Source organism: Carettochelys insculpta, chromosome 7 (assembly GCF_033958435.1).
Source record: "Carettochelys insculpta isolate YL-2023 chromosome 7, ASM3395843v1, whole genome shotgun sequence".
NCBI lineage: Eukaryota > Metazoa > Chordata > Testudines > Carettochelyidae > Carettochelys > Carettochelys insculpta.
This window is the reverse complement of record NC_134143.1, coordinates 73,658,976-73,684,064: the sequence shown is the minus strand read 5'-3', so window position 1 is coordinate 73,684,064 and position 25,089 is coordinate 73,658,976. Positions and strand designations below refer to the sequence as shown.

At 51.0% G+C, this 25,089-nt stretch overlaps 1 protein-coding gene across 9 annotated transcripts in view; it reads right to left on the bottom strand.

Annotated features, from left to right (window-relative positions):
* Window positions 1-6,474: 6,474 nt before the first annotated feature.
* Window positions 6,475-25,089, bottom strand: part of BTRC (beta-transducin repeat containing E3 ubiquitin protein ligase) — a 187,826-nt gene continuing 169,211 nt past the window's right edge. For 3 of the 9 annotated variants that reach the window (XM_074999281.1, XM_074999289.1, XM_074999290.1), the window contains 4 exons: window positions 22,337-22,447; window positions 19,267-19,345; window positions 15,755-15,948; window positions 6,481-14,844 (listed from right to left, as the gene is read on the bottom strand). In XM_074999281.1, the coding sequence (XP_074855382.1) occupies window positions 15,787-15,948; window positions 19,267-19,345; window positions 22,337-22,447 (352 nt within the window). In that variant the 3' untranslated portion in view covers window positions 6,481-14,844; window positions 15,755-15,786. Of the gene's footprint in view, window positions 14,845-15,754; window positions 15,949-19,266; window positions 19,346-22,336; window positions 22,448-25,089 lie in introns of all 9 variants that reach the window. The other 6 variants (XM_074999283.1, XM_074999287.1, XM_074999285.1 and 3 more) reach the window with 4 other exon arrangements.

The following is a 25,089-nucleotide window of genomic DNA, read 5'->3' as shown; positions in this document are numbered from 1 at the left end:
CCAATATCAGTGTCATCGGCACATTTTATCATTGATAGATTTGTATTTTCTTCCAGGCCATTAATAAAAACGTTAAACAGCATATGGCCAAGAATCAAGCTCTGCGGGACCCTAATAGAAATTTACCCGTTGACAACTGCATTTGCATTTAATCTACTTCATGTATGCTATATTAATTTTATTTTTTAATCAGAATGTCATGGGGTACCAAGACAAATGCCTTACAGGAACCTAAGTGTATTACATCAATGTTATCTTTATCAACCAAACCTCTAAGCTCATTAAAAGAGATGTTCATTTGACAGGATCTAGGCTCTTGATTGGCATTGATTATATTAACCTCCTTTTACTCTTTATTAATAGATTCCTGAATCCACTGCTCCACTACCTTACCCAGGATGAAAGTCAGACTGACGGGCCTGTAATTACCCACACTGTCCTATTTAACCCTTGCAAATATTCACACATTGCCTTTCTTTCAGCCTTCTGTTTCAAGACACTGCAAATCAGCATTAATGATCTTGAGAGCGCCTCGGTAAGCTCTTCTAAAACTCTTGGATGCAATTTATCTGGACGCAGTCTCTCACATTAATACTGCTCTTTAACACCCTCCTGAGGTAGCTGTAGACTTGGAGGAGGATTATCACGCAATGACTACATTTTCTGGTTTCCCTCATCCACTGAATAAAAATAGTTATTGAATGTGATGGGGTTCTGGGGTCCCCCAAGCTCTGCACCCTGTCCGCAGGCAGGAGAGTCTCTCACTCAGCAGGAAAATAGCAGGTTTATTAGCCGACAAGACACAGCATCGTACAGAGGAGTCACTACAGCAGGCCGAGACAGCCAGTTCAATCCATGTTGGGGAGAGGAGGCCCCGAGGGGCCCCCAGGGCCGGGGCCTGGCCCCCTCCTTTGTCTTTCTCTCCCTCAGCCCAGACTAACTGCTTCCAACTCCCAGTTCCAATTCATACCCCTCAGGCTCCACCTCCTCCTTTGTCTGCAGTACAAAGGTGTTACCTGGTCGTCAGGGTTACCCTCAGCAGGAGCCCCACACCCTCTGTGAGCCACTCACACACACGCAGGTATCCCCCACTCCATCACATCTCTCCCCCCTTCCAGACCGAACTGAGCGGGGTCACTCAGCCAGTGACCTGGGGAAGTTTGGGGCCCTCCCCTCGTGATCGGGCATCGGCTGTACCCTCAGTGCTCCCCTTGATGTGCACCACCTCCATGTCATAATCCTGCTGGGGGAGGCTCCAACTTAGGAGGTTGGTATTGGCCCTTTTCATGTGATGCAGCCGGACAAGTTTTTTTAGTTCCCTCAGGTTGGTCGGTCTTGCTGCTTCGGCCCCGGTCCGTCAGCCACGTTCTCAAGTTGGGCGGGCACAGCCCATACAGATGCTGCAGCACCAACAGATTAAACAGGTTTTTTGTGGTCTGGGCCCTGCCCCATCTGACCACCAGTCCATACAGCTGCTCCAGCCAATGTCTGGAATTCAGTTACAGTCCAGTAACGGAAGGTACAAATGCTTTTATCCTTGGCATTTAGCCAGACCACCACAATGGCTGTGTGCCTTAGTTTCCCCTTCCATGCCACACAATAGGTTTGGAATGTTCCTTTTTATGTCAGAGGTTGCAAGACTAGTTACAGGGAACAATGGTGACATTTTAGAGTTACAGACTCCTTTAGCATACAATTTATGCTTCTACATTAATGTTATTATGTTACATGGCTCTTTTTAAACATTTAGTGCATGGTACAATTCTACAGCTTTTGGTAGCAGCACCCCTTGGTTACAGCAGTTAGCGTGAATAACAGAACAAACCCATTGCAACTGTACATTTACGTTGCTCTTTGGTAGACCACAACTTTTGTGTAACCCCCTTGAGAATCTGGTATTTTGGGGATAAATGGCTGAGGCCTTTCTTAGCACCATCAAGTTTTAATTTTCTCCCTTGCCCCCTGGGGTGGAAATTTGATCTCTCTGGCTGTGCCCTCTCTTCTAACAAGAGCTGGGCCATTGATGATCTCAGGAAGACGGCCCCCTTTCAGCCAGTCTGGAAATTTGCAAACCAAACTGCTTTTTGAGAGTTGTTTTGTGAGTCCCAGACGCAGAATCCACATGAAGGAATTCCTGTTTATCTCTTACTGGCCCACCAGGCCCACAGCTCCTTTGTCCTTTTACCTCCAACTTCTGCCTCCCCGTGGAATCAGAATTGGAGTCCAGTGTGAGAATATAAGTGTTTCTAGCATTTGGAGATGGGGAATTGCTGCACCTCTCCTGCATTCTACAGAGATTGGCTGTGCAGCTCTTTTACTTGGTTTTTACAGGGCTGCTCACACTCCCTGATAGTTTTTACTTTACTTGCATTAACTTTCAATTTTTGAGAAACTTTTACCCTGCCTGCTTTGGACCCTTCCAGAGCACAGCCAGTGGTTTCACACTTAGGCAGGTCCTGGCCATCAGGAGCTGAAACAAACTTCTCCCCAGGCAAAGGGCTGCTCTGGCTCTTACAGACATGCACCTTTCCTGTTCACTCTCCTTCACCTCACTCCCATTTTCTTGCAGTCCCCACAGACGGGTCAGGAAAAGTTTCAGGGAAATTTTTTTCCTTAAGAGCTCCCCCAAACAATAACTCACCCCTGTCTGCCTCCATGGGGGCACTGCTCCCTTGAGCCACAACCAGCTCCTGGGTTTCACCTACACCCAGGATCACTTCTGGCCCATCAGGCAGATTCCCACGTAATCCCCCTCCAGGCAGACAGCCAGTACCACCGGACAGAAGGTTAGGATCCCTTTCCTCCCTTCTGCTACCAGCTCCTTTATTTTCATTAGTCAGCGTAACTCCATTGCCCGTCTGTTCTTGTGTCCTGGCGAGAGGATGACTCTGGTAGGACAGAGTCCTCTCACCCCCTCCCAGTAACACCTCAGCATCAGGCAAAGAACAAGTACCAGAATCGTCTGGTCTCTGGGATTCCCTGATGATCCTAACTGGATTAGACCAAGTTAAAGCATTATCCCCCCTGAGAGACACAGAGGCAGGCCCACTTCCCATCTGGGCTTCAGCTGCCCTCAGATCCAGCTCTGGGATCTTGGCTCCATCTTGAGCCCCCACAGGCTCAGGCAAAGGATTCACTTCCCCAGAAGCAGAAGCACTTTTCTTGCACCAAGGACCAGTGTCCTTAGCAGGGACACCACTGCCCATCCCAGAGCCATTCCCTCTGCTCCAGCCCCCATGGCTGGATTCAGAGACACACCTGGAATGCTCTTTTCTGGTGGATCCTTCTCCAGCCACCCTAGGCTGAGGAATCTTCCTCAGACAATGGGCTAGTTTCCTCATTGGCACCTTTTCCAAACGCAGGCTCTGCTCTCTCCCCAGGCTGCTGCTGCTGTTCAACACAGACAGACAATGGGAGACACTCTCTCCTTTGTCCCAGCCCCCCCGGCTGGTCTCCACACACACACAGAAGGTGGAACAGCTTCTCTCACAGACAACTTGCCATTCCCAGTGGACAAGCTGCTTTCCTGCACAGACACACAGGCACCTTCCTCGGCCCAGGCCTGGAAAACTTTTCGCAGGTCTGTCTTGGCCACTAGTAGATGATGGGTTGGAATCGCTCCTTCCCTCCTTGAGCTGTGGCAGGCCACTCGGTTCAGAGCTCCAGGCAGTCCAGGGTTCCCTGCCCCAATCCGGGCTCACCTCTGCAGGATTCTCCCCAGCCCTCAGCTCCGCCACTGCACATCCACGCTGCCTTGTCCAGCTTCTTTAATCTCGATTCGGTTTCCAGGTGCTGCCACTTCACAGCGGAGTTGCTCAGCGTGGTTGCAGGCTCTCAGGCTGATGCCCTCTGCACCCCACGATTCCTGGAAGAATCCCTTCAGTGTGCCAGGCTTCTTGCGGGTCACAAGCTGCCCGGGGTTAGGCTGTAGGCCCCTCCGCCCTCTGGGACCGACTCCAACAGACTCCCAGCGGAACCCCTTCTTCAGTGCGACACCCGCTCTCAGAGACCATGAGCGCACTGTCTTGGGAAGAACTCATTTAGCGTCAGCCTCCTCAGGGGTCACTTGTTCCTGGGGGTTGGGCTCTCGGCCCCTCCACCTTCTGGGACCGACTCCAACAGATTCCCAGGAGTAACCCCTCCTCGGGTGTGACACCCCCTCTCGAGGACCACAACCGCAGTTGCTTGGGTTCGGCCGCAGGCCCCTCCGCCTTGGGGAACTGCACCTCACTGCCCTTCAGCACACCTGGGTCTCGCAGGCCCCACTTCTTCCGGGGCCCCGGTCACTTACTGCTGGATGCTCCATCCTCGGGGTGCAGAACATCCCACTTCTGACACCAGTGTGATGGGGTTCTGGGGTCCCCCAAGCTCTGCACCCTGTCCGCAGGCAGGAGAGTCTCTCACTCAGCAGGAAAATAGCAGGTTTATTAGCCGACAAGACACAGCATCGTACAGAGGAGTCACTACAGCAGGCCGAGACAGCCAGTTCAATCCATGTTGGGGAGAGGAGGCCCCGAGGGGCCCCCAGGGCCGGGGCCTGGCCCCCTCCTTTGTCTTTCTCTCCCTCAGCCCAGACTAACTGCTTCCAACTCCCAGTTCCAATTCATACCCCTCAGGCTCCACCTCCTCCTTTGTCTGCAGTACAAAGGTGTTACCTGGTCGTCAGGGTTACCCTCAGCAGGAGCCCCACACCCTCTGTGAGCCACTCACACACACGCAGGTATCCCCCACTCCATCACATTGAACATTTTTGCCTGTTCTGCATTACTGATAATTCAAATCATTTCCATCTAGTAGTAAATCAGTACCTTTGTTATGATACTTTTTGTTGCGAATATACTTAAAAAAACTCGTCATTGTCCTTAATTCTGCTGGCCTTCTCCATGTTGCTTTTAGCTTCCTTTATCAATTTTCTACAGTTTCTATTGTTTCGCTGCCTTCACTTCCCCTCTAAGACCACGTATGCTTTGTGACCAGTATGGTCTCCCTCTTTGATTGTGGCTTTTTGGGCAGCCAACAAAGTGTTCTTAAGCAATTTCCAATTACCATTCACATTTCTCTGATTAAATTCTCCCTCCCTGCAGGACCGGCTCCTAATTGTTTCCAGCCTTTAGAAACTGGCCCTTTTAAAGCATCAACTATTTATCAGCTGTTCTATAAAAGCCTTAAATGCACTACATTGCAAAAAGTCAAAATGTTCCCATTCGCATTGTAGACGATCAGGTGCTGTCGGGACAGGGATGCACTCATCTGCCTCCAGTAGTTGCTTCAGCGCAATCCCCACTTGCCTGCGTAACTTTGGAAGGCGGCTGAAGGAATGTTCCTTGCACACTGGGTTACACCACCCCTGGAGCGTGTCTGTCACTCATTTGACAGGGAGGGTCCTGACTGCTGACACGTGGCTGCTGAGCTCTGTCGGTAGAAGCTCTACTCTCGAGACCCACAGCTGATCAGAACAGGGAGGGGAGCAGCCGGGTGGCTGGTTACTTGGATATGCAGAGGGAAGTCACACTAGCAGAGGGTTATTTTCTTCCAACACTCTCAACCCTCCCTTAAGTCAGGGACTCTCCTCAGGACGGTGCCCTGCTGCTGCTGTGACAGGGTGGCCAGCACCACTTATACTTGGGGGTCCTGGAATCAAGAGGTGCCTTGTTAGGAAAAAAACTTCCCTTGGAAGCAGCTTCTGGTGATGCATTTGCAGTTACGACTGTTTGGTGGCCCATCAAAGCAGCACTGGTGTGAAAAGGGGAGTAAGCACAAGCCTTTGATGTCCTCTGCCCCATCCTGCCTGCCGGACCCTGGAGAAGCACTTCTGAAGTTCTCACCACACTGTTCAACCAAACTTGGCTGGAGCCACTTCTAGGGTGCAACAGGGACCTTACTTTAAGAGTGGATCTCCACGCCACAGCCCCGGCTAAGGAAGAAACGCCGTACCCAGCTGAGATGGCGATGGGATTCTAAGACACGAAGAGAAGCTGGAAATCGGCCCCTGTGAGTTAGGAGCTCCCAAAAAGGGCTATGAAAACCTCACTGGCTGAGCGGTCACAAACTTTCCTTCCCATTCCATCGCCCACCCAGCCCCTCACCAGCTCCTCCGTTCAGCACCCCTCCCAGGCCAGTCACACCTGGCTCCGGGGGGGAAGGCTGGAATGCCACAAGCCCACACGTGACCAGCACAGAGAAATACACAGAAACCTCAAAGACCAGGCTGCCGGATGTGGAGTGTTCGGGGCTGGCTGTAGGACCTGACCTTTGTGCTGAGGCGAGAGCCAAGCTGTGGATGCTTCGCAGAGATCTCCGTCCACCTGGTCCTACGTGACAGAAAGGGCGTTGCTACAGAGCCCTGCAAGCCACTTGAGATCATCAGACTTTGCAGGTCTCTACCAGGCCAATTCTTCTCCCCACCAAAGAGCAAATTGAAGGCATTGGCACCTCCCCAGTCACACCAACCTCAGTGACCCTTCCAGTGCCCCAGGCTCATGCTTGTTCAAAGTCCCTGCACCAGAGCTGTGATGTCATTGCTCCCGACAACCAAATCAACACCAGTCTCACCACGTTGCCTCAGAAGGGTTTATTGTTGGACGTATCATTCCCGCAGTGGGTAGAAGCCCCACAGAACCACAGCATGAACTTACAGTCTGAATACACAAGGCAGCCAAAGTTGGGGGAGGGAAAAACTGAAGCTTGTCGGGGGAGGACTGGCCTGTGGCTACGAAGCACAGCTGAGAACCGGACTCCTAGGTCACCCGTGCTAGCCACTAGGCCACACTGCCTTTTCAACCAACATCTGTTTTCCTAATGCACTTCCAAGGGAGGTAAATCACAGCACCATTCCCATCACTACTCAATTTATTACAACTATTTTGCGGGAGTTAAACGTAATTATACGGTGGGTCTAAATCTGGCCCACTCCCCCTCTCCCAGGCTGGTTTTCAGAAACCTGTACCATGCAGCTTAGAATGCTTTAAGTGCAATAATTTTTAGTGATGAAGACATGAAATGACGTTAGTTTGAAGGCAGGCTACACTTTTGTTTTTTTCACCTGGAAATGAGAGATTTTTCAAAGCGAGGGTTGTTCACCAGCGGAACTCATGACAGATTATTGCAGACTCTACATCACTAGAACGCTTCTACAATTGATATTTCTTTTCTTTCTAGACAGGATCTCAAACATGTTTCTGGGTTTCATCCAGGAATTTCTAGTGAAATTCTCTGGCCTGTGCTAGCCAGGTGGTCAGACCTGATTAGGAAAATGGTGTTGGCCGGAAATAGTATATAGAAACGAGTTAGATCATTTTTATCCAAAATGTAACAAAACTAATCTGGCCTACCAATTTTCAAGCAAAACAGATTTATTAAAATGATACAGCTGTGGGGAGGAGATGAAGGCACAGCTGGCAAGACAGGGTCTTAACTATGGAATTGCTCGCAACTGGTGGGAAAATGTGCAGGGCCCAGAGAGAACCCTGGAAAGGAAAAAGGGGATTCTATAGAAATGAGAAGAGGTTTAATTCTTCGCATGCCAGGGGTGCAGAGCCAACCTGCGGGACTGGAAGTGGTTTATGCAGACTACTGTAGCTTCCTCTTACAAACTTGTTCTTGTAAGGAGTGAAAGATTAGGAAAAATGGTGTAAATCTGTCCCCTGCCCCTTCGCAGACTAACGAACCCCTGGGAATTCTCTGGCAGATAGAAGGGGATTGGAACTGACACCATTCCTGTTCCCTGCACTTCCAAGAGCAGGAGTCTTGAGCAATTTCCAGTCCCCTACCGACTCATGAGACCAGCGGCGGCACAGTGTGTGTGTTTTCTGACCACCCTAGGAGCTGGGATCATAAAACCTACATAGCCTTTGGTTTAAAAGGGGCTGCTACGTGAAACAAGAGACACACGTCTCCTATTAAAGGGACATGTAAAAAGAAGGGTGTTTTCAGGGTGAGAAAGTCACATTTTAGGCCAGTTGCGATGAGAGCATCCTAAACTGCATCTCATAGGCTGGTGCTGTGATGGGCGAATTACTCACTTGTTACCGAACAGCTGGACTTTGATTAGCTTTACAAGAAATCTGTGCTGTTCCGACCATGATCCTGAGAGATTATCTAGAAAGCACAAATCCTTTACAGACCTCCCCTCCCGGGTGGTTCCCTCTTTTCAACGGGTAAGCTGGATTTCAGCTGCCTTCATTCCCTGACTCCCAGAACCATCACCCATGAATGGGCAGTCTGTTCATCAGAAAGTATGCTACGGTTTTAGGAAGATGCTGCTTTCTGTCTGGCAGAGCACTGTCTCAAGCTTCATTCATCAATGAGTGACAACTGACTGCTGAGTAACTGGCTAACTGCAGGTTGGGTCTGCTACACAGGAGGCCCTGTTTATCCTGATTGCAGGGCAAAAAGGGAAAGGACAGCTCTGCGCCTCGCAGGAACTGATTGAGATGTTTTGTTTGTAGGCAGAACGTTAGAGGAACTCACGTGGACAGAGAATCAAAGAACTACTGAGACTTTTTGTATTTCAGGTTACATCCTCCAGACCAGAAATGAAACAACAGATTCACAGCTTCATATTACACTTGTATTTAACTTATTTTCTGAACAGTTAAAATAAAAAACAAACAAACAAAAGAACACCCCACACAGTTACCATGATCCTAGCTCAAGTGAACATTAGTACATCAGCTACACGTCACCGGAACATAATCACAAAATTCAAAGCGCTCCTTACTTAAGGATCTAGAGAACACACAGAGCAGAGTGACAGACAGACAACTCTGAAGGGAACAAGTTCTTTCTACTCCTTCCACTTGCACACCTCTCTCCAAGGCACCACCAGCTGGGTGCTCAGGGGTATTGAAAAGCTACGCTGTAAAAGTAATTACACGTTACTGGATTGATTACATTTGGCTGATTACCAGTTAGGCTATGGATGGACATAGCAGCCGAGCATCTTCTGCCGGAGCACCGAAGCAAAGAGCTGACAGCCTGGTTACCCTCTGAGAGGGGACAACCGAGTTGCACATTGATCAGTTCAAAGATTTTCACAGCAGGAAAAATCCTTTAGACAAGGCAGCTCACGAGCACTGAAATCAGCTGGGGGAACGGACGGCCACGCAGGTGGGTCACCCTCTTCCAGCAGAAACGATCCAGCAAGTGGAACTTTACTGACAATTTCATCACCTCTGCAGCGCTAGCAGGATCAACTAACTATCTGAGTGACATCAGCAGCTGGGATTGTAAGACCCACGGGCAGAAGCGCTGAATAAAGAGGAAAGTTTTACCAAGTCACTCTTCTGGCCTGAACTGCATCACAGAGGAGTCAGTCAGTTTTCCTCTCAAACAGGAATTTGAAAACTTTTCAGGGAGGAACATAATTAAAAAGTAATGAGCAGCCGGGGCAGTACGGTGAGGGGCCTGTGAGCAGCGCAGCCCCCAGGATACAGCCACAAAGCAGCTGGGGCTTGTAACATCTACCTTGGGTAGCTCGATCCCTTAGGCTCTGCGTGAGTTTGCACCTCAGAGTAGCAGCACGGCCACAGGAGCAGCGATGGCTCGGGGTTGCCGTGTGAGCCTGCACGGGAAGGACGTGCATGGCTGGTGGCACTGCATTCACACAGGGCCGTGCTGTTTTTAGCATGCTAGCTCAAGCAGAGCTGGTGTGTGTGTGCGTCTCCCCTAGCTGGGATTACGCCTGCCAGCGGGTGTGCAGACGTACACCCAGGGCCCAGCTAGACTCACAACGCTGCAGATCCTACGCAAGAGAGCTTTTCCTGTCGACACAGGTACTCACCTTCCCGAGGGAGTGACCACGTGAATGGAAGAAGCTGCCCCATCGACCAGGGCAGTCTACAGCGAGGGTGAGAATGGTCTGCCGTCCCTAGCGCGTGGATGCTCTGCGCACCGACCCACAGTGACATAAGCTGGTACTCCAGAGCAGGCCTAAGGGTCACTCTAACTTTACGGATGTGTGTGTGACTGAAGGAAACACAGCAGCAGCTACTGGGGACCGAAATCTCTGTGCAGGGAAGGGTGCTTCTGTGTCCCAGCAGACAGGGCAGCCAGCCACCCGGGCGTATGGAAGGGCACCGAGAGGGTGACTTAAAAGGTAGCAAATGGGTAGATTTCTGACCCAGATGAGGTGTCACATCCCGACAGGGCGCCCGACCGCTGGCCACTGAGGGCTGAGTGGGGAACCTCCAGCAGCAGCCCCAAGGTCAACCCTTATGTTAAAAGTCTCCGAAAGCAGCTGAGAGTATATTCAACAGCAGAGCTCACAAATCCCCTCCAGTCCAGCCCAAGCGATGGCTGCTTGGCTTCGGATGAAACACGGCACGGCACGCAGGGATGTGCAGCCTCCCTACGCAGCACACCTCTGTGGTGAGGGCTGGATGATGGCAAAGCAGGAAAGCAGCAAGCAGCCACCAGCTGAAGAGGGAGGGTGTTCACATGCAGGCCCCTCCTCCGGAGCGTCAGCTGCAGTTCCCCTTGCTTTCTGGAAACGCTTGGGGCGGGGAGGGGTAAGCACAAGGCAAAGCTCAGGAAGCTAAAAGCACCGGGCAAGCTTCACTGGTAAAGCTCTCTTGGGCAGCTGGCACTGCCAATGCCTGTACTTCAGGTTGTCCTCCTGATCCCAAAGGCACCAAAGCAAAGGGGGACGTTGACCAGTCAGGCCATGGTAGGAAGCATTTGTTTCTGATGGGTTCCAGGGTTTTCCACCTGCCCTGACACAGAAGAATCTCCTTCCTTCCAAACCAACCGCTCGACACAGTGCAGCTGCACAGGCAAAACCGGAGCCAGGACATTTATTTGCAGGGTAGTTCCCACCTTCGCTGAGAGGCCCCTCTCCCCTGCTCTCATTTCCCGTCACCGGGCTCTCCCCTCCTGGCCTGCACCCAAGAGCTCGTTGGCAAATGGGCCACACCATCCCTGCACCAGGCAGGCTGGCTGCTCTGACCCATGACCAGCTTCCAAACAGGAGCAGCAGCCAGCATCACCTGAGCCGCTCGCTCTTCACAGACCACCAGCAAATGCGCCGGGGGCCAGGTCAGGAATCCCTGGCCATGAAAGTGGATCTCAGAGGGAGCTGAAGGAAACCAACAGACACTTGAGTGAAAGGCCTGACCCTGACAGGTGCTGATTCATGCCCACCAGACTTGCGGGTGAGCAGAGTCCCACAAACAGGACCAGTGTTGAGGCCAGACACTACGGAGAGGGAGACCCTGGAAGAGGAGAAATGCGCACCAGGCTCGCCGGCCGTTGAGTGTAGCAGGACTCTAAATACTGAATGAAGCCACCTTCCCACGCAGGAGCAGCACAAGCAGCAACAGCATCTTCCAGTTCGGAAACAAGATCAGTGTTCTGATGGTCACCACGCTCACAGATCTCCGCTCTTGCCTCTGGGAACCCTCCCTTTCAGCAGCGAGCGGCCAGCCCCAAAGTTAACAGGGTGCACAGGGCAGCTGCAAAGGATCTCAGGGCTGCAAATTCCTTTAGGCCCGTTGTCAGCGTGCGTACGTTGAAGAAAGCAGCTTTCCTTTGGGGATCAGGCCCACGTGTGTTTGCAGCAAAACTCTCTCCTGGCCTTGAGCTGCAATGGACTGTCTTGTTCTCAGTCCCACCTCCTGCCTCCAGTCTCCTCGTCAAAGAAGCAAGGCTATCATGGGAGAAGTGAGTCTGCAGGCAGTGGATGTGTTTCATTTCAAAGTGACGTGCAACACTTAACATCCAGGAACACCTCTAGCCCTTGCTTCTAGGTCCTTTCAGCAGGCTCACTGGGTTTGTCTTTCCTTTTTCAATGCTGCATTTATTCCAGCCCTGTAGGGGATTCTGCCATCAATTCTTCAGACCCGGATCCTGAGTGAAGAAAACAAAAGTGCCACCTTCTGTTGACGCGGGTCTAATAACCACGCTGTCCTTCCTATGTTTAGCAGCAGATGACCTCCAAGAGGGAGTTATGGTGGTTTCTTAGTTCATTTCCTCCTTAGACAGCGGAAGGAATCTGGGAGAAGGGTAGGACTTTGCACAAGTTGGGGAGGATTCCCCATTGAGTAGCTCTGTACTTAAGTACCCAGACCTGGTCCCTCTTGAAGAGTTTAATATTACTCTCCCATTGTCCAAATATATATAAATGTATATATTGCAGCAGTGGCTCATCAGCTGTACCTTACAAGCAGATTAATATAGCAGAATTACTTCTGGTACCACTGAAAAACCCAACGGTGCTTAGAAGTTTCAAACGAGCAGCATGGAACAGCAGGGCTAGGACAGCCCAGGATGATTTGCAGCAGTGTTGTCTCTGTGTTTGGACTGTAAGCTCTCTGGCTCTTCCCACGTCCTCCGAACTAGCAAAATCAAATCCACAGTAGCAGGTGCTGGCCCCCAGGAAGCCGTTAAAACGGCGAGAACCTCTGCAGCATCCAGGGTGAAACGCCACGATCGCCGAGTGCAGTCTGCAGCTGAAAGATGGAAAATGACAGGACAAACGGACGAAAGAAAAGCCGCTGGGTTTGCCGCCATCGCCACATAAATGGCCACTCTCACACGGCTGCATTGCCGTTTTGTAACACCTGAGCCAAAGGGAGCTGGGTTCAAATAACACTGAGAATGAGACATGCAGTTAGATGTCACCAGGAGCAATTCAGAGTGAAAAATATGATCCCCTCATTCCCCCCACGCTTCGGGGGCCCAGCATGCCTGAGATGTCTGATTGCCCAGCAGCCAATGACCTCTGCGACAGTTCAGTGCAGTAGAAAGGATACTCAGCCATTCTTAGCCTCTGCAGGTGGAAGCCGGACCGTGAACGTTATCTGAACGGAGTTCACTTATTTTGCTCTTTTTACACGAGTAATTGAAACAAATAGAAAGCAGGAGGCGCACCAGCAGCCAGCTCTGACAGAGAGGCTCTTTGGAGTCGCTCCGGGTCCTACGCCCTCCTGAAGCCATTTGGGAGCTGGGCGTTTCCTTTTGCATTGATTCTCGTGCCCTTTTGGAGCTGCTCTGAGCTCTCCCGGCTCCCTTCCAATCCTGCACGTCTCCACGGCCTTCTCACCTGCTGGCTCATCTGGACTCACCAACTGCAACTCCCGAATATTGGGCTAGTCAAGTGCAAAATGCGGCGGGTGGGAAAAGGACGGCAAGCACTGTAGAAAGATAGCAGCGATTCCCAGCAAAGCAGAGCTGATGAGAACGTATCAGTTGAATCTCCCATCTGCCAAACCCCCCCTTAGAGCAGAAGAGAGAAAGGGCCTTCGGTGCCCAGTACAGGACAGGACTGACTCCCAGCAGATCATGTGGGTAACATTCCAGGCCTGCAGTGACAGAGCTGGGCCATAGGTTTTGACAGACCCTAAAATGAGGCTGGAATGACTGGAGATAATTTTACCTAACCCTTCCTCTGCCAAAAGCAAGGCCTCCTGGACTCCTGCTCCCATGCAGTGCCTTCCAGGACCCCCACCGTCCTTTCGATCGAGCTCACTGGCTGAGACGTAGAGTCGCCGCTCATGCCATGCCCTGCTCCATTCTGAGGCCTAGTGGTTCTCAACCATCCAAGCTAGTGCATGGAGACTCTGATCACCAGGAGACGTTACTGTCCTGTGCCTAGGCTGTGCTGCTGAGAAGGCAAGGGCTCAGGAAGGTCGCAGGACTAACTCCTCACCCTCCCCTGCCCTGGCTTAGCTGTACAGCCAGGGGGCCAAGACAGGCAATCACTGGGTAACCAACGAGGATAAACTCACCTGTCCTTGCATCTGTCATACCAGCCAAGGACCCAACCCAGCCCTGCAGTCGAGTCACAGTGCCTCACGCTGGCCCTGGTCAGACAGGACATCGGGCTTGGTGGACCACTCAGCTGACTCACTGCAGCTCTGATGTTCTGATCTAGGAATGCGGCCAGCTACATAAGCCCTTGGGCACAAGCCTGGCAAATCCCTCCTCCATCGTCTGGCTTTGACATCTCCAGGGGAAGGAGGAAAGGGGCGTCATTGTCTTCTTCCCATCCCCGCCTCATGTCTCTCTCTAATCAGAAGACCGAACCCTAACCCATTAACAAAACCCAGGCTGTCTTCAGGGCCAACACCAGAGGAAACCCAGCCCTGCCCTGGTACAGATAATGCTGTTTGACTGTGAAATACCGCCCCAAGCCCATCCCCAGGCCACACTGGACTTGGGACTTTGGCAGAAGCCAGCTGAACCCAAGACTGGCAGCCCAAGCACTGTGGAGGGAAATTGCAATACACATCCAGGCTCTCAGGGTCAGAGGAGCCGGCAAGAGAAGAAAGTAAGAGGTGGATGGGGCTCCAAATGCCACCTTCAGCTGCCTAACAGCTGCACAGGCCCAGGCTTCTGGGGCTCCCCTCTCCCTCCAGCACTGTGGCTGTTGCTTTGCAGAGTCAGCAGGTACCTGCTCTTACAAAAGCCCAGCAATGATTTTGTTTAATATTCAAAGCAGCAGCCCCTTCCCCCAGCCTGGAAGGGAGCCTCAGCAGGGTGCACAGTGCAATGATTCTTCTGCTTAACACCAAAGCAACAAATTCTGGCAACACATTACGTATATTTATAGGCTCTCTGTGACTGGGGCAGAACAAGGTCCTTAGGAGAAGAGTGGCCAGGCAGAGGGGAAAGGAGCAGCGGGCGTTTAAAAATGCAAATCGTTCATAAAGGACCAGAAACATCTTCTGATACAGCAGCACTTCAGCAGTCAGCCGCGCCGAGCAGACCCTGCCGGAGATCAACCCCATGCCAACTTAGTTCCAGCAATGGATCCGAGAGGCTCCCTCTTCCGCAAGGATTGGTTACGTGGATAGTTCTTTTGTCCTGGCATTGGCAGATAATTAAATACTGCAGCTTAAACGAGTTCTGGAAAAACAAAACAAAACAAAAAACATGAAGAACCCTTTTGTGCACCAAATTCTCTCCTCATTTTAAGGAAAGCCTCTTATTTACCGTGTATTTCCAGCAGGTGTCAGGTGCTGAGTTGAGGGCTCTGGACAGCAAGGTGTATGTATACCTCAAGCAGGAGAATGTGCAAACCAGCTTCACCCTCACCGGGGATTGGAAACTGCCAACCGGGTGCCATATGTGAGGGTGGAAGAGATGCCAACCAAAGAGCGCAACCCGAGAACATCCTCAGTATCACCTCCACAATGACCAGATCAAAGCCAGCTCTACCATTGATCTGGCCGTGCAGAGACCCTCCATAACAGCTGAGAAGTGGTAACTCTCCTTGCTGGGATAAAAGCTCGTGGGATAGTACTATGTGCAGGCCAGGGCTTGTCTCGGCAGCCTATGACCCATGTGGCTAGAGGGTTGGGCCCTAGTAATAGGTAATGCTATACAGTGGCAAATCTCCATTTAATCAGGTTAGACTTGCTTGTTTGCTCCTCCTCCACTGGCTAAATCCATGCTCCTGTGTTCCCCAGCATCAGGAGAATGGAGCGGTCACTTTGTAGGAGGCAGGACAATCCGCAAGACTTGGCAGAACCCGCTAGCTTGGCAACAACTGACCAGGGTCAAGCAGCAGCTCTGCTATTCACTCTGCAGAATCCCCTGCCCCTGCTCTACCTGGGGGCGGAGACAGCTGATTTAGCAACTGGGGAAGCTGGACTGAAAGGGGAACTGGTTGCAAGGGCTGCAGATGCCATATGCCAAGAACCCGACAATGAGGTTCTTTGCCAGGATAATTACCAGCAGCCAGGAGACCACCCAAGCTAATGTTTCCCACCGACATTTGCCACAGGGCCCTATGTGCCCCTGCGCCCTGTTTTACCTGTGCACGAGTGCGGTACAGCCCAGGGCACTTTATCTGGAGATGTAGGTATACGTTCTGGATGGGGAGCGGGTCGGCTCTGCTTGGGTAGCTGGGTCATTCAGGAAGTCCCACATGAGGATTGTGTCATCGTGCGAGCTGCTGATGATCTGGAATTCATCAAACTGGAGGCGAAAGACTCTCCCCGAATGCTCCTACGCAGGGGGCCAGAGACAGAGCAGGCATTACTTTACAGACTGCCTGGCTGCTGGCAATGTGTGGAGAATGTCAACAAGGGCTTGGACGGATTCAAATATGCCCTACATGGCCACTGTGCTACGAGCTTGTCCCTCTCCAGGGGCGCAAGAGCATCTGAGACGCCTGGAACCTGGCCCCTCGGCAGGGAGTGCAGGTCAGGCTGCCCCCTGGGTGGAGGCACTGCTTCCCAAGCCCCCAGACACATGGCCTTGCACCAAGCTCTGCTCTGGAGTGGTATCTCCCCCTCCCCCCGCCTGCTACACTGCTCGGCACTGCCTCCTCAGCATTCCCAGTGGCCGGGGGACCCGGGGACAGTTCGGGACTTGATGTGGAGTCCCCAGCTTGGCACTGCTGAAGGAGCAAACCGCAGAAACTGGAGGAGACAAGTCAAATGACATTGCAATGATTCCTCCTGGGCAGATCTAAACGTAACCACGGGAAAGGCTCTTCTCCAGAGGCAGCGTGCGTTCTTCTGAGCGGTGGTGGGCAACGGGGCAGGAATTCAAAAGATTGGAGGTACTGGCCAGACCCTGCACACCGTAAAGCACAACGCACTAGACTTTCCCTTGTCTCCTGATGGCAGTTTCTAGTCATAATGGAGTGCAAACAACACAAGCACAATGCTGCCCAACTGGTATGCCTCCTTCGCTTGCCTGCCATGCAGCGGGGGTCATGAAATACACAAAAACGCGGTCAGAGATTCTAGCTGCTGCAGCTAGTTTTAAGAAGGGTCAATTTAAAAAAAAAGGTGGTGGGAGGAAGAAACGGTCTCTCAAATACACTAATCAGCAGACCTGCTTGCCACCAAACTGGAAGCTGCTGTTCTGACAGCGCAGGACTCTGGTAAGTGCAGCTCCTGTCTGAGTGCCTGGAGAAAGGACCACTGCAGAGCTGATGTAAGGCCAAATCCGTCTGGTTTTCAATTTATTTTAAGTAATGTGCAGCTTACCGGCAGCAACCTTCGTAAGTTTTGAAATTCTAGTTGATTAAACAAACTACCACTTCTAGAGCTTGTTTTTGCATATATTCAAATTGGTATGGGGCTTCCTGAGCCTGTTCCAACACCGGAGAGGTGCTCCTCTAGGAAAAGTCACTACAACAGGAGAGATGCAAGAGAGGGATTCGAAAGGCTGCTTTGAAAACTTACTAAAGGAGATCCTCTACCTCAAGGTGCCAAGCACTAAGCAGTAGGTCTGCCCTTTGGAATCGCAAGGACAGCTGGTGCTTCATATTGGCAGTCAAAGCCAAAAGAACCTGACCTCCTTAGCCTGAAATACAGAGCTGTGCTGTACTTATCTCTCAGCTTCGGAAGCTGCTGTCAAGCTTCTGTGGCTCCTGCTCCAGCCAAAGGAGGGAAAACCGAGGAACCGGTGTGCGGTGAGCATTCGTTAGCTGCAGCCTTTTCTGGCTGACCACAAGCAGCAGGGGGCTTGTGATGTTCCTGGCAAGGTTTCCTTTAGGAGGGAGCAGGAGGAAACAGAGAGCCTGGGTACACTGATACTAGGCTATTCTGCAGTTATGGGCCTGAGAGACCCTACAAGTAATGCCTGGTGCCCTCTGTCTGTCTCCTGCAGCTCACTCGCTCCTACAAAGAGGGATTGGGAGGCCTCCATTCTCAGCTCCTACACCGTGTTCATCCCCCATTGTCTGATTGATAATGCAATTGTTCAGAGTGCCCATATTTACCACTGCTGGGAAATGCAGCTGGACTTGCCCTAGTCAAAGTAAGCCTCCCTGGTTAGTAGACACACACACTGCTCGAGCAGGGTCTCAGGCTGGCGCAGGAGCAGAAGTGCTACCGTACTGGTCTCAGATGCTCTGGGTTTGCACACGCACAGGCACAGGGCTGCTCCTTGGTTTGCAGCCGAGTGACATGTGACAAAGGAGGGTTATCTGCTGCGGTGCTGTGTTAACAAGTGGAGCTTTCAATGTATTGCTTGAAGACACGGCACTGAGCAAGGCAGAGGCAGCTCTCCAGGGCCCTAACTACAAGAACTGGAAAGTAACAGTAACCCCAGCATCTGAAGAAGTGAGTTAACTCACGAAAGCTCATGCTCTAAACTTTTCTGTTAGTCTATAAGGTGCCACAGGACCCTTCGTTGCTGCTACAGATCCAGACTAACACGGCTACCCCTCTGATAAGTAACCCCAGTGACGTCTGAGCGTTTCTCCCTCAAAAGCAAGTGCTTCCGTGTCCTGGCCTCTGACTCTTTCCTGTGCGTCGGAGGCTGGAACGAAACCTCCCACACATGCATGGAAAAGCACAGCAGCAGGTTAAGCCTCTTTCGGCCTCTCGTTAGTAGAATACAGCTCAACGCGGAGCTAGAAGGGTCACCCTGAGACCACGTCTGCATCAGCGTTTTCCTTAACACCCTTCCGGTTACTCTACAACCCGTGTGACTCCTTTGCTGAAAGCCAGAGCGAACGACCCCTTCACCACTAGCAAAGCCAGTGAGAGAGAAGAAAAGTGCATGGGCTGAAAGGGACTCAGTGTCTGTGACTCTCTGCTTAGATTTCCAATCCGGGAGCCCATTAGTGGCACTTGTGACGAAGCTTTGGTCTGTGCCCTGAGGAGCTAGACTGGTCTTCTAATAATTCATGCCAATAGTTGGTCCTCACCAGCAACCTTACGACAAACACACCAGCATGTGAGTGCAAAAGAGAAAATCTCTCCGACGGATGTTAGTTAGGAACTTAAAGGCCGCTTGGAAAGAGGAGGAAAGCGCTGCTTCTAACTGCCCCAATTAACGCACAATCGTTTGGCCACACAAAAATGTGTCAGAATACAGCCAGAGAGAAGGAAGAGGCTCAGGAAAGGGACTGGCTGCCCAGAAGCACACAGATCAGGCAGACTCTATGGGGAAGCTCAGCGAAAGGTATCAGCAGCTGGAGGTCAGACCCATAGCTGGTGCAAACTATCCTGTCTCCGCTGCCCTCCACTATCTGATGTGGAGACAGGGGTATTCTAAGCTAAACCTTCTCCCTGGGAACTGGCAGCAAGCTGCCACCCAGGTGTATCATTCAGGGCTGTCGAAGAGGCTGTAAAATGGACTCCTTAGCTGTGTTAAAGGTCCCAGGGCATTTTCTGCATGGTTTGAAAGTCCCTCTGGTCCCAGACATCCTTTGAGCCAGACATATCTGCCAGCAACCTCTTTGAGGCCAGTAATCATCACCTCCTGTGAGCTCTGTTGCCAACAGCTCAACTTCCATGGTGCAACAGAGCCTTGACAAAGCCTGCCCTCCCCCAGCCCCCCCCCCCAACCAAAAGCTCTTACCACGAGGGTGCGCAGACACAGGGTCCCCGCTGGAGCGCGTGGGTCAAGAGCAGCTACAAGATCCCACACTTTAATCTTCCTGGGGAAGAAAGAGGCACAAGCACCAAAGCTTTGTCACAGAGGAAAGTGTAAAGGGTTCACCAGCCACTACGCGTACCACAGCTTAGACATTACACCTGGACAGCATTCCCTGTAAGCTGAGCGCTTGGGCAGCCACCCAGGAGGGATTCAGGTACCGCCCAGCGGATGAGCAGAGCGCCCACAGTTGGCAGCGTGCATTTCTAGTGGCGGTGCACGTCCTCACCTGCCTGGGTGTGCAGAATAAAATTTATTCTGCCCTGGATGTAAAACATTAGAGGGAGCGTGGCACCCAGCTCATGGAAAACCAGACGTTCTGCTCTGACACCCGGCTCTTGCATTCTGTCCAGGGTAGTGCAGACGGATGTTAAAGGGGGAAGTCTATGATCGATGTATAAATGAATTACCCACACAAGGCTGGGGCACGACTCACGTAGCAACCCGGGTGAAGGTAAATGTAGAGACTTTCTCCTTAGCGGTAAATGGGCCAAAAGCAATGAGCTGGAGTGACCACAGCTGTGAGGCAGCGCAGTTGGTTTATATACAGATAACGCGACACATTATCCAAAGCCACTTGCTGGACACGAAGAACAGGGTGTTCAGTCTCCACTATATGGATTCACCCCCGCAGCTGAGGACCCTGCTCACTGGACTCCCTTTCACAGCACCCACAGCTGTACACAGCTCAGCACACTGCCTCCTAGATGACTGACAGGAGTTCCCACAGCAAGACACTCCCTTTGTACTTCATTGGCTTCTCTGATTGGCTGCGTGTCTGCTCACTCACTTCTGTATATCAGGGAATCCCAGCCTCATTCTTTCCAAGTCTCCCCCGGTTCCCACCACCATGCTATAAAAACTCCGTGCCCCACCTGTGCCACAACAACTGGATTTTTGCATATGAATGCCGGGGCTGGCATTAGGGGTCAAGCCAGGCACACGTCCAGTGCCCCATGCAAAGCTAAGTTCCTCAGGCTTTGGCTTCAGCCGCAGATGGCAGAATTTCAGCTCTCTGGCCTGGGCCCCAGGAATCTAACACTGGCCATGCTTAGAGGAACCCCTGACACTTGCTTGTGGTGTCCCCCCCGCAGCAGACCCCAGTTATGTGGGGAAAGGGGATAGGCACTGGTGCACAGTAGCACTGTGGGGCCTTGAGATGCACCTGGTTTCTCTAGACACAGCAGGAGTAGATCCTGAGATGTTTCCCCAAATTCATCCTGCCCACCTACCCCATCTTCTGGCTAAAGGTGGCCTGGTTCAGCTGATTTCTCACAACAGAAGCTTCCAGTTATGTGACTCCCATGAAAGGTGGTGGGAGTTGGGACTAAGACCCTGCCTGGTAGTTTGAACCTATCCAACCAAATGGGCTGCCAATGACAGGGAACCAGTTTCATATTTACATGGGGGTTGTGCTCAGGGTCTCCAGTTGGGACCCTGGAGGCCGAACACACACATTTACAGTCGGTCTCTGTCCCAGAGAGCTAACAGCCTAAAAGACAGGCCAGCACCCAGGCAAGGGGTGGGGAAATGGATCTACTACCCAAGCGAAGGGATCAGGGATGGTGGACACATGTCTTGGTTCTGTGGATTTCTGTTCTGCTCATTTCCGGTGTAGAGATAAAGTAATAGATAGAGATGGGAGGTGGTCACAAGGAATCTCGAGGTGGATGGGTGGCTGGAGAAAAGCATCAGGGATCAGGGCGAGAAACCAGCGGAAGAGTTGCGGCCAACAACCAACGGGCAGAGTGAAAACACCGCCCGGAGTTCGAACTAGAAAAGCAGTTTGCCATCACAGCTGGTGCCCAGGAGCTGTGGAGTCTTGCTAGGAGGTGTGGGGGAATGAAGGGACTTGGCTTGGCCTCTGGTGAGTTCTGGCTGTCGCTGGGGAAGGCTGTGTTTTGGAAGACAGGCTCTGCCCTGGAAGGCCTTGCTCCATTTCCTCCAGACTCTGACAGGGTGCAGAAGAGGGCTGCTGGGAGGTACCCGGAGATGCAAGCCTCCCTTTTGCTAGAGTCTTCGAGTGGCTCAGGGAGCCAGGCACAATGTACGGGGCAGAAGTGGGGGCCATACAGGAAGACTGGCAGATCCACAGCAAACACTCTTTATGAAGCTGTGGTGTCTGGTGTACACTGCTGTAAGCAGACGAGCCCTAGGCTGTGAGGCCACCCGCAGGACAGAAAGGGGTGAGCTAGACACACACGCACGCTTATGTGAAACAAAACAAACAGCTGGAATTGAGGGAACCATAGAAAAAGCCTTTTCACATTTGGCCCCTGCTAACCTCGAGACACTGACCTTATGGATTCAGTGCTCTGGTCTACCACGTTCCTGGGCAGAGAATGAGCTGATCTGGCTTGTCAGCAGTTCACACGTGAGTGCTGCACGGATCTGCCATGTGGGACTGCTGGGAAACACCCACCAGAGAAAACCCCTTCCAAGAAAGGGAAAAGCCTGGAGAATGTGACATGGGCTGTGTCTACACTATAGCGATCGGGTGACAGAAGTTACTGTCAGAAGAGATCTTCTGCCAAAACCTCCGTCGACAGATCACGTCTACACACAAAAGCAGCTCTAAAGAGCAAACTGCTCTGTCGACAGAGAGCAGTCAGACTGCCAGGCCCTCTCCCGACAGAATGGCCAGCTGGAAGCACAGCACACAGGGCTGCCCGGTGAACTGGACACCCTGCCCGGCCTGTTGACAGAGGGCCCCCTGGAGCATCTATGCTACGGTTTTGTTGACAGAGTCTGTCGACAGAGGCATTCTGCAGAAGTCTCCTGAGAAAACAGCTGTGTTCACTCGACAGTTTCGCGAAGAATGCATTTTAAGTGTCGGCGCTCCAGGAGTGTTGTCGAGAAAACTCTGTAGTGTAGACGCAGCCGTTATCGGCTGTAAGAGTGAGAATGGCACAGCTGACAACAGGTTGAATTTTTTTTCAGGGAGGCATCGGGGCAGGGAAGGAAGAGGGAGGTTAGGAGATTTTAAGCAACTCACCCATCATATGCGCCGCTCACTATCCTCTTGTTATCAAAGCGTATGCATCTCACCAGCTCCTCGTGGCCTTCCAGTACTCGTAAGCATGCCCCACACTCGATATCCCACAGCCTGGGAGAGGTGAGGGAAAAGAGGCAAGGAGGTCTGAAAATCTATTATTGCAATGAAATGTTTGTCTCTGATGATAATTGGCTAGTGGGTTATTTGGAAATAAAGATGACAATGACCTAATGTGGAACATCTTAAATGCATCACCCCACAACCAACCACCCTTCCTCTGCAGTTATGTTCACGTTCTCCAGGGGAAGCAGTCAAGCAACTTGATGCATGGCAAAGCAGCGACTGAATCATCAGCACTGCCTCCCAATCTGTTCAATCACATTGTCTCCCTGGTGGAGGATACGCAGCCCCACTGCCACAAAGCGCATCTCTCTGCCTGGGCAACACCTGCAGCCTGAGACTGACTCAGCTCAGCAGGATGTCTTACACAGAGACCGAAGTGCAGCTTCCGTGCACTGAGTGGCTGGCGCAATCATTCGTGTTTTAAGGCCAGAAGAGCCAATTGATTGCCTAGCCTGACCTCCTGCATAACACAGGCCAGAGAATCCAACCAGTTCTCCCTGTACTGAGACTGATAACTGGTCTTTGACTAAAACAAGTTCCAGAAAGGCACCAAGTCTGGATTTCAAGCCAGCAAGAGATGGAGTCTCCACAGCTTCCTGGGGAACCTTGGCCCAGTGGTCAATCATCAACACAGTTAAACGCTAGTGCCTTAGTTTTAATTCACATTTGACAGGGTTGAACTTCCAGCTATTGGCTCTTGTTATGCCTTTCAGCACTAAAGAAAGAGCCCTTTGCTATCCATTACTTTCTCCCGGTAAAGGTACTTCCACTCCAGGAACAAGTCACTGCTTGATCTTTCTGGGGAACTGAAGAGGTTGCACTCTGAGTCTCTCGCCGTTAGGCACTTTTTCCAGGTCTTGCGTGATTTTTGTGGCTTTGCCTTTGAACTGTTTCCAATTTTTCACCATCCTTTTAAAAATGTGGTCAGCAGAACGAAACAAACCATTAGTCTCAACACCACCACATGCTGCTTCATGCAAAAATAACCCTTTGGGACTTCCAAAAAGGATTTTAACCATGGAGAGCAATTTAAAATAGGGCATCTTTTACACGTGGCTGCCAAGCTGCCCTCCACTTTTAGAAATACCTGAAACAATTACAAAAAATCCCTTTGCTTCTCATATCTTTATCAGGAGCCTGATGCAATGCTTGATTATCTAAGTTAACCCCACATTTAAAAACAAACCCAAGAATTTATGCTATTCTTTCTCTGCTTGACCTATTCTCTCAACTTCCCTTTTCTCTGCTGATATCTGATTTGGAACAATGAAATACCCTGGCCTCAGTGGCTCCATGAATCAAGTCTTTGCGTACAAATATGCCTTGAAAGGCGAAGGGTCAGTGGCTCAGCTGGAAAATCAGGACAGCTATGGTAATGTCAATGGTGTTATTTGACTTACACCTGCTTGAAGCGCTGACCTGAAATCCCACTCAAATCTTGAATGAAGACTAACTTTGCTTTTCTAGGTCTGTTGTCTGCTCTGTCATAACAGACTTGGAAAATTGTAAGAAATTCTGCCTTTTGAAAACATTTTCTTAGGGATTCTAAAGGCTTTTCTTCCTGTATATCAAATATCAGAAGTTAATGTCAAATTTCACATCATGCTTCACCCCACTGAGGGCCAGCCTATGGTATCTCAAGTAAGTTAAAATCAAACATTCCACAGGTCAGCCTTATAGATGACTTCGTAAATTGCCCTCAACACTTTTACCCAGAGCCTCACCCTCAATCAACACTTGCGAAAAGCTGGCAGAGCCTGTGATCAAGTGAACATCGTACCATGCTATGAGGGGCACTGCATTTTGCAGCTAGGATTTGCTGCCAACTCTCATGAAATTTTTGGACGATTTACCTATCAAATAGGAATCTTACTCAGTGTATAAGAGTAACTGCATTTCCCCTTAGGCTGATTACTATACTGAGGTTTTTTTCTTTGGTTATTACATGTGGCATTTAGTAGATTTTGTAAATGCTGCTGTAGTTAATTTCCTACTCACGCTACTTTTGGCTCTGAGTTTCAAAGTGCTATACAAAAAGGAAATACGTATTCAAATCTGAAATGAACTATCTTCTTGGTACACTTAGCGTCTATGTATTCCCCCCATTTCATTGTGCAAACGGAGCCAGGAGTGGGTGCCCCCTCAATCCAGCCAGCCCTTTTGCAAGCTTGTGACATCAAGCAGACAGCATGCAAAATTTAGCACAGCACTGTTACTTCAATCCCCTTGTACTGCCCCAGCCAGGAGTCTCACCTCCCTGTAGGATTCAGAGTAGGGAAAGGGGGCGGATGCAGGGAAAGGCCCTCAAGCAAACAAGGGTCTGAGTATTCACCACTGACAACAGAGGACTGATAAAAAGGGAAAGTAGATTGTTGCTCCTTAGCAGAGGTGGAAAAAGTAATCAGAAAGTTACTTGAGTAAAATTGCAGGTGCTTTCATTTGTGGATACCTGAGTACAATCTAGAGGTGACAGGCGTGTGTACTTTTACTCAAGTAGTTTTCCAGAAGGACACAAAAAAAACCCCCCGTATACTTAAATACATTCCCCCAAAGCAGGTGCACTTTTACTTAAGTAACTTTTTGGGTGCTTTTCCCACCTCTGCTCCTTAGACAGTCTGTTCCCAAGTTTC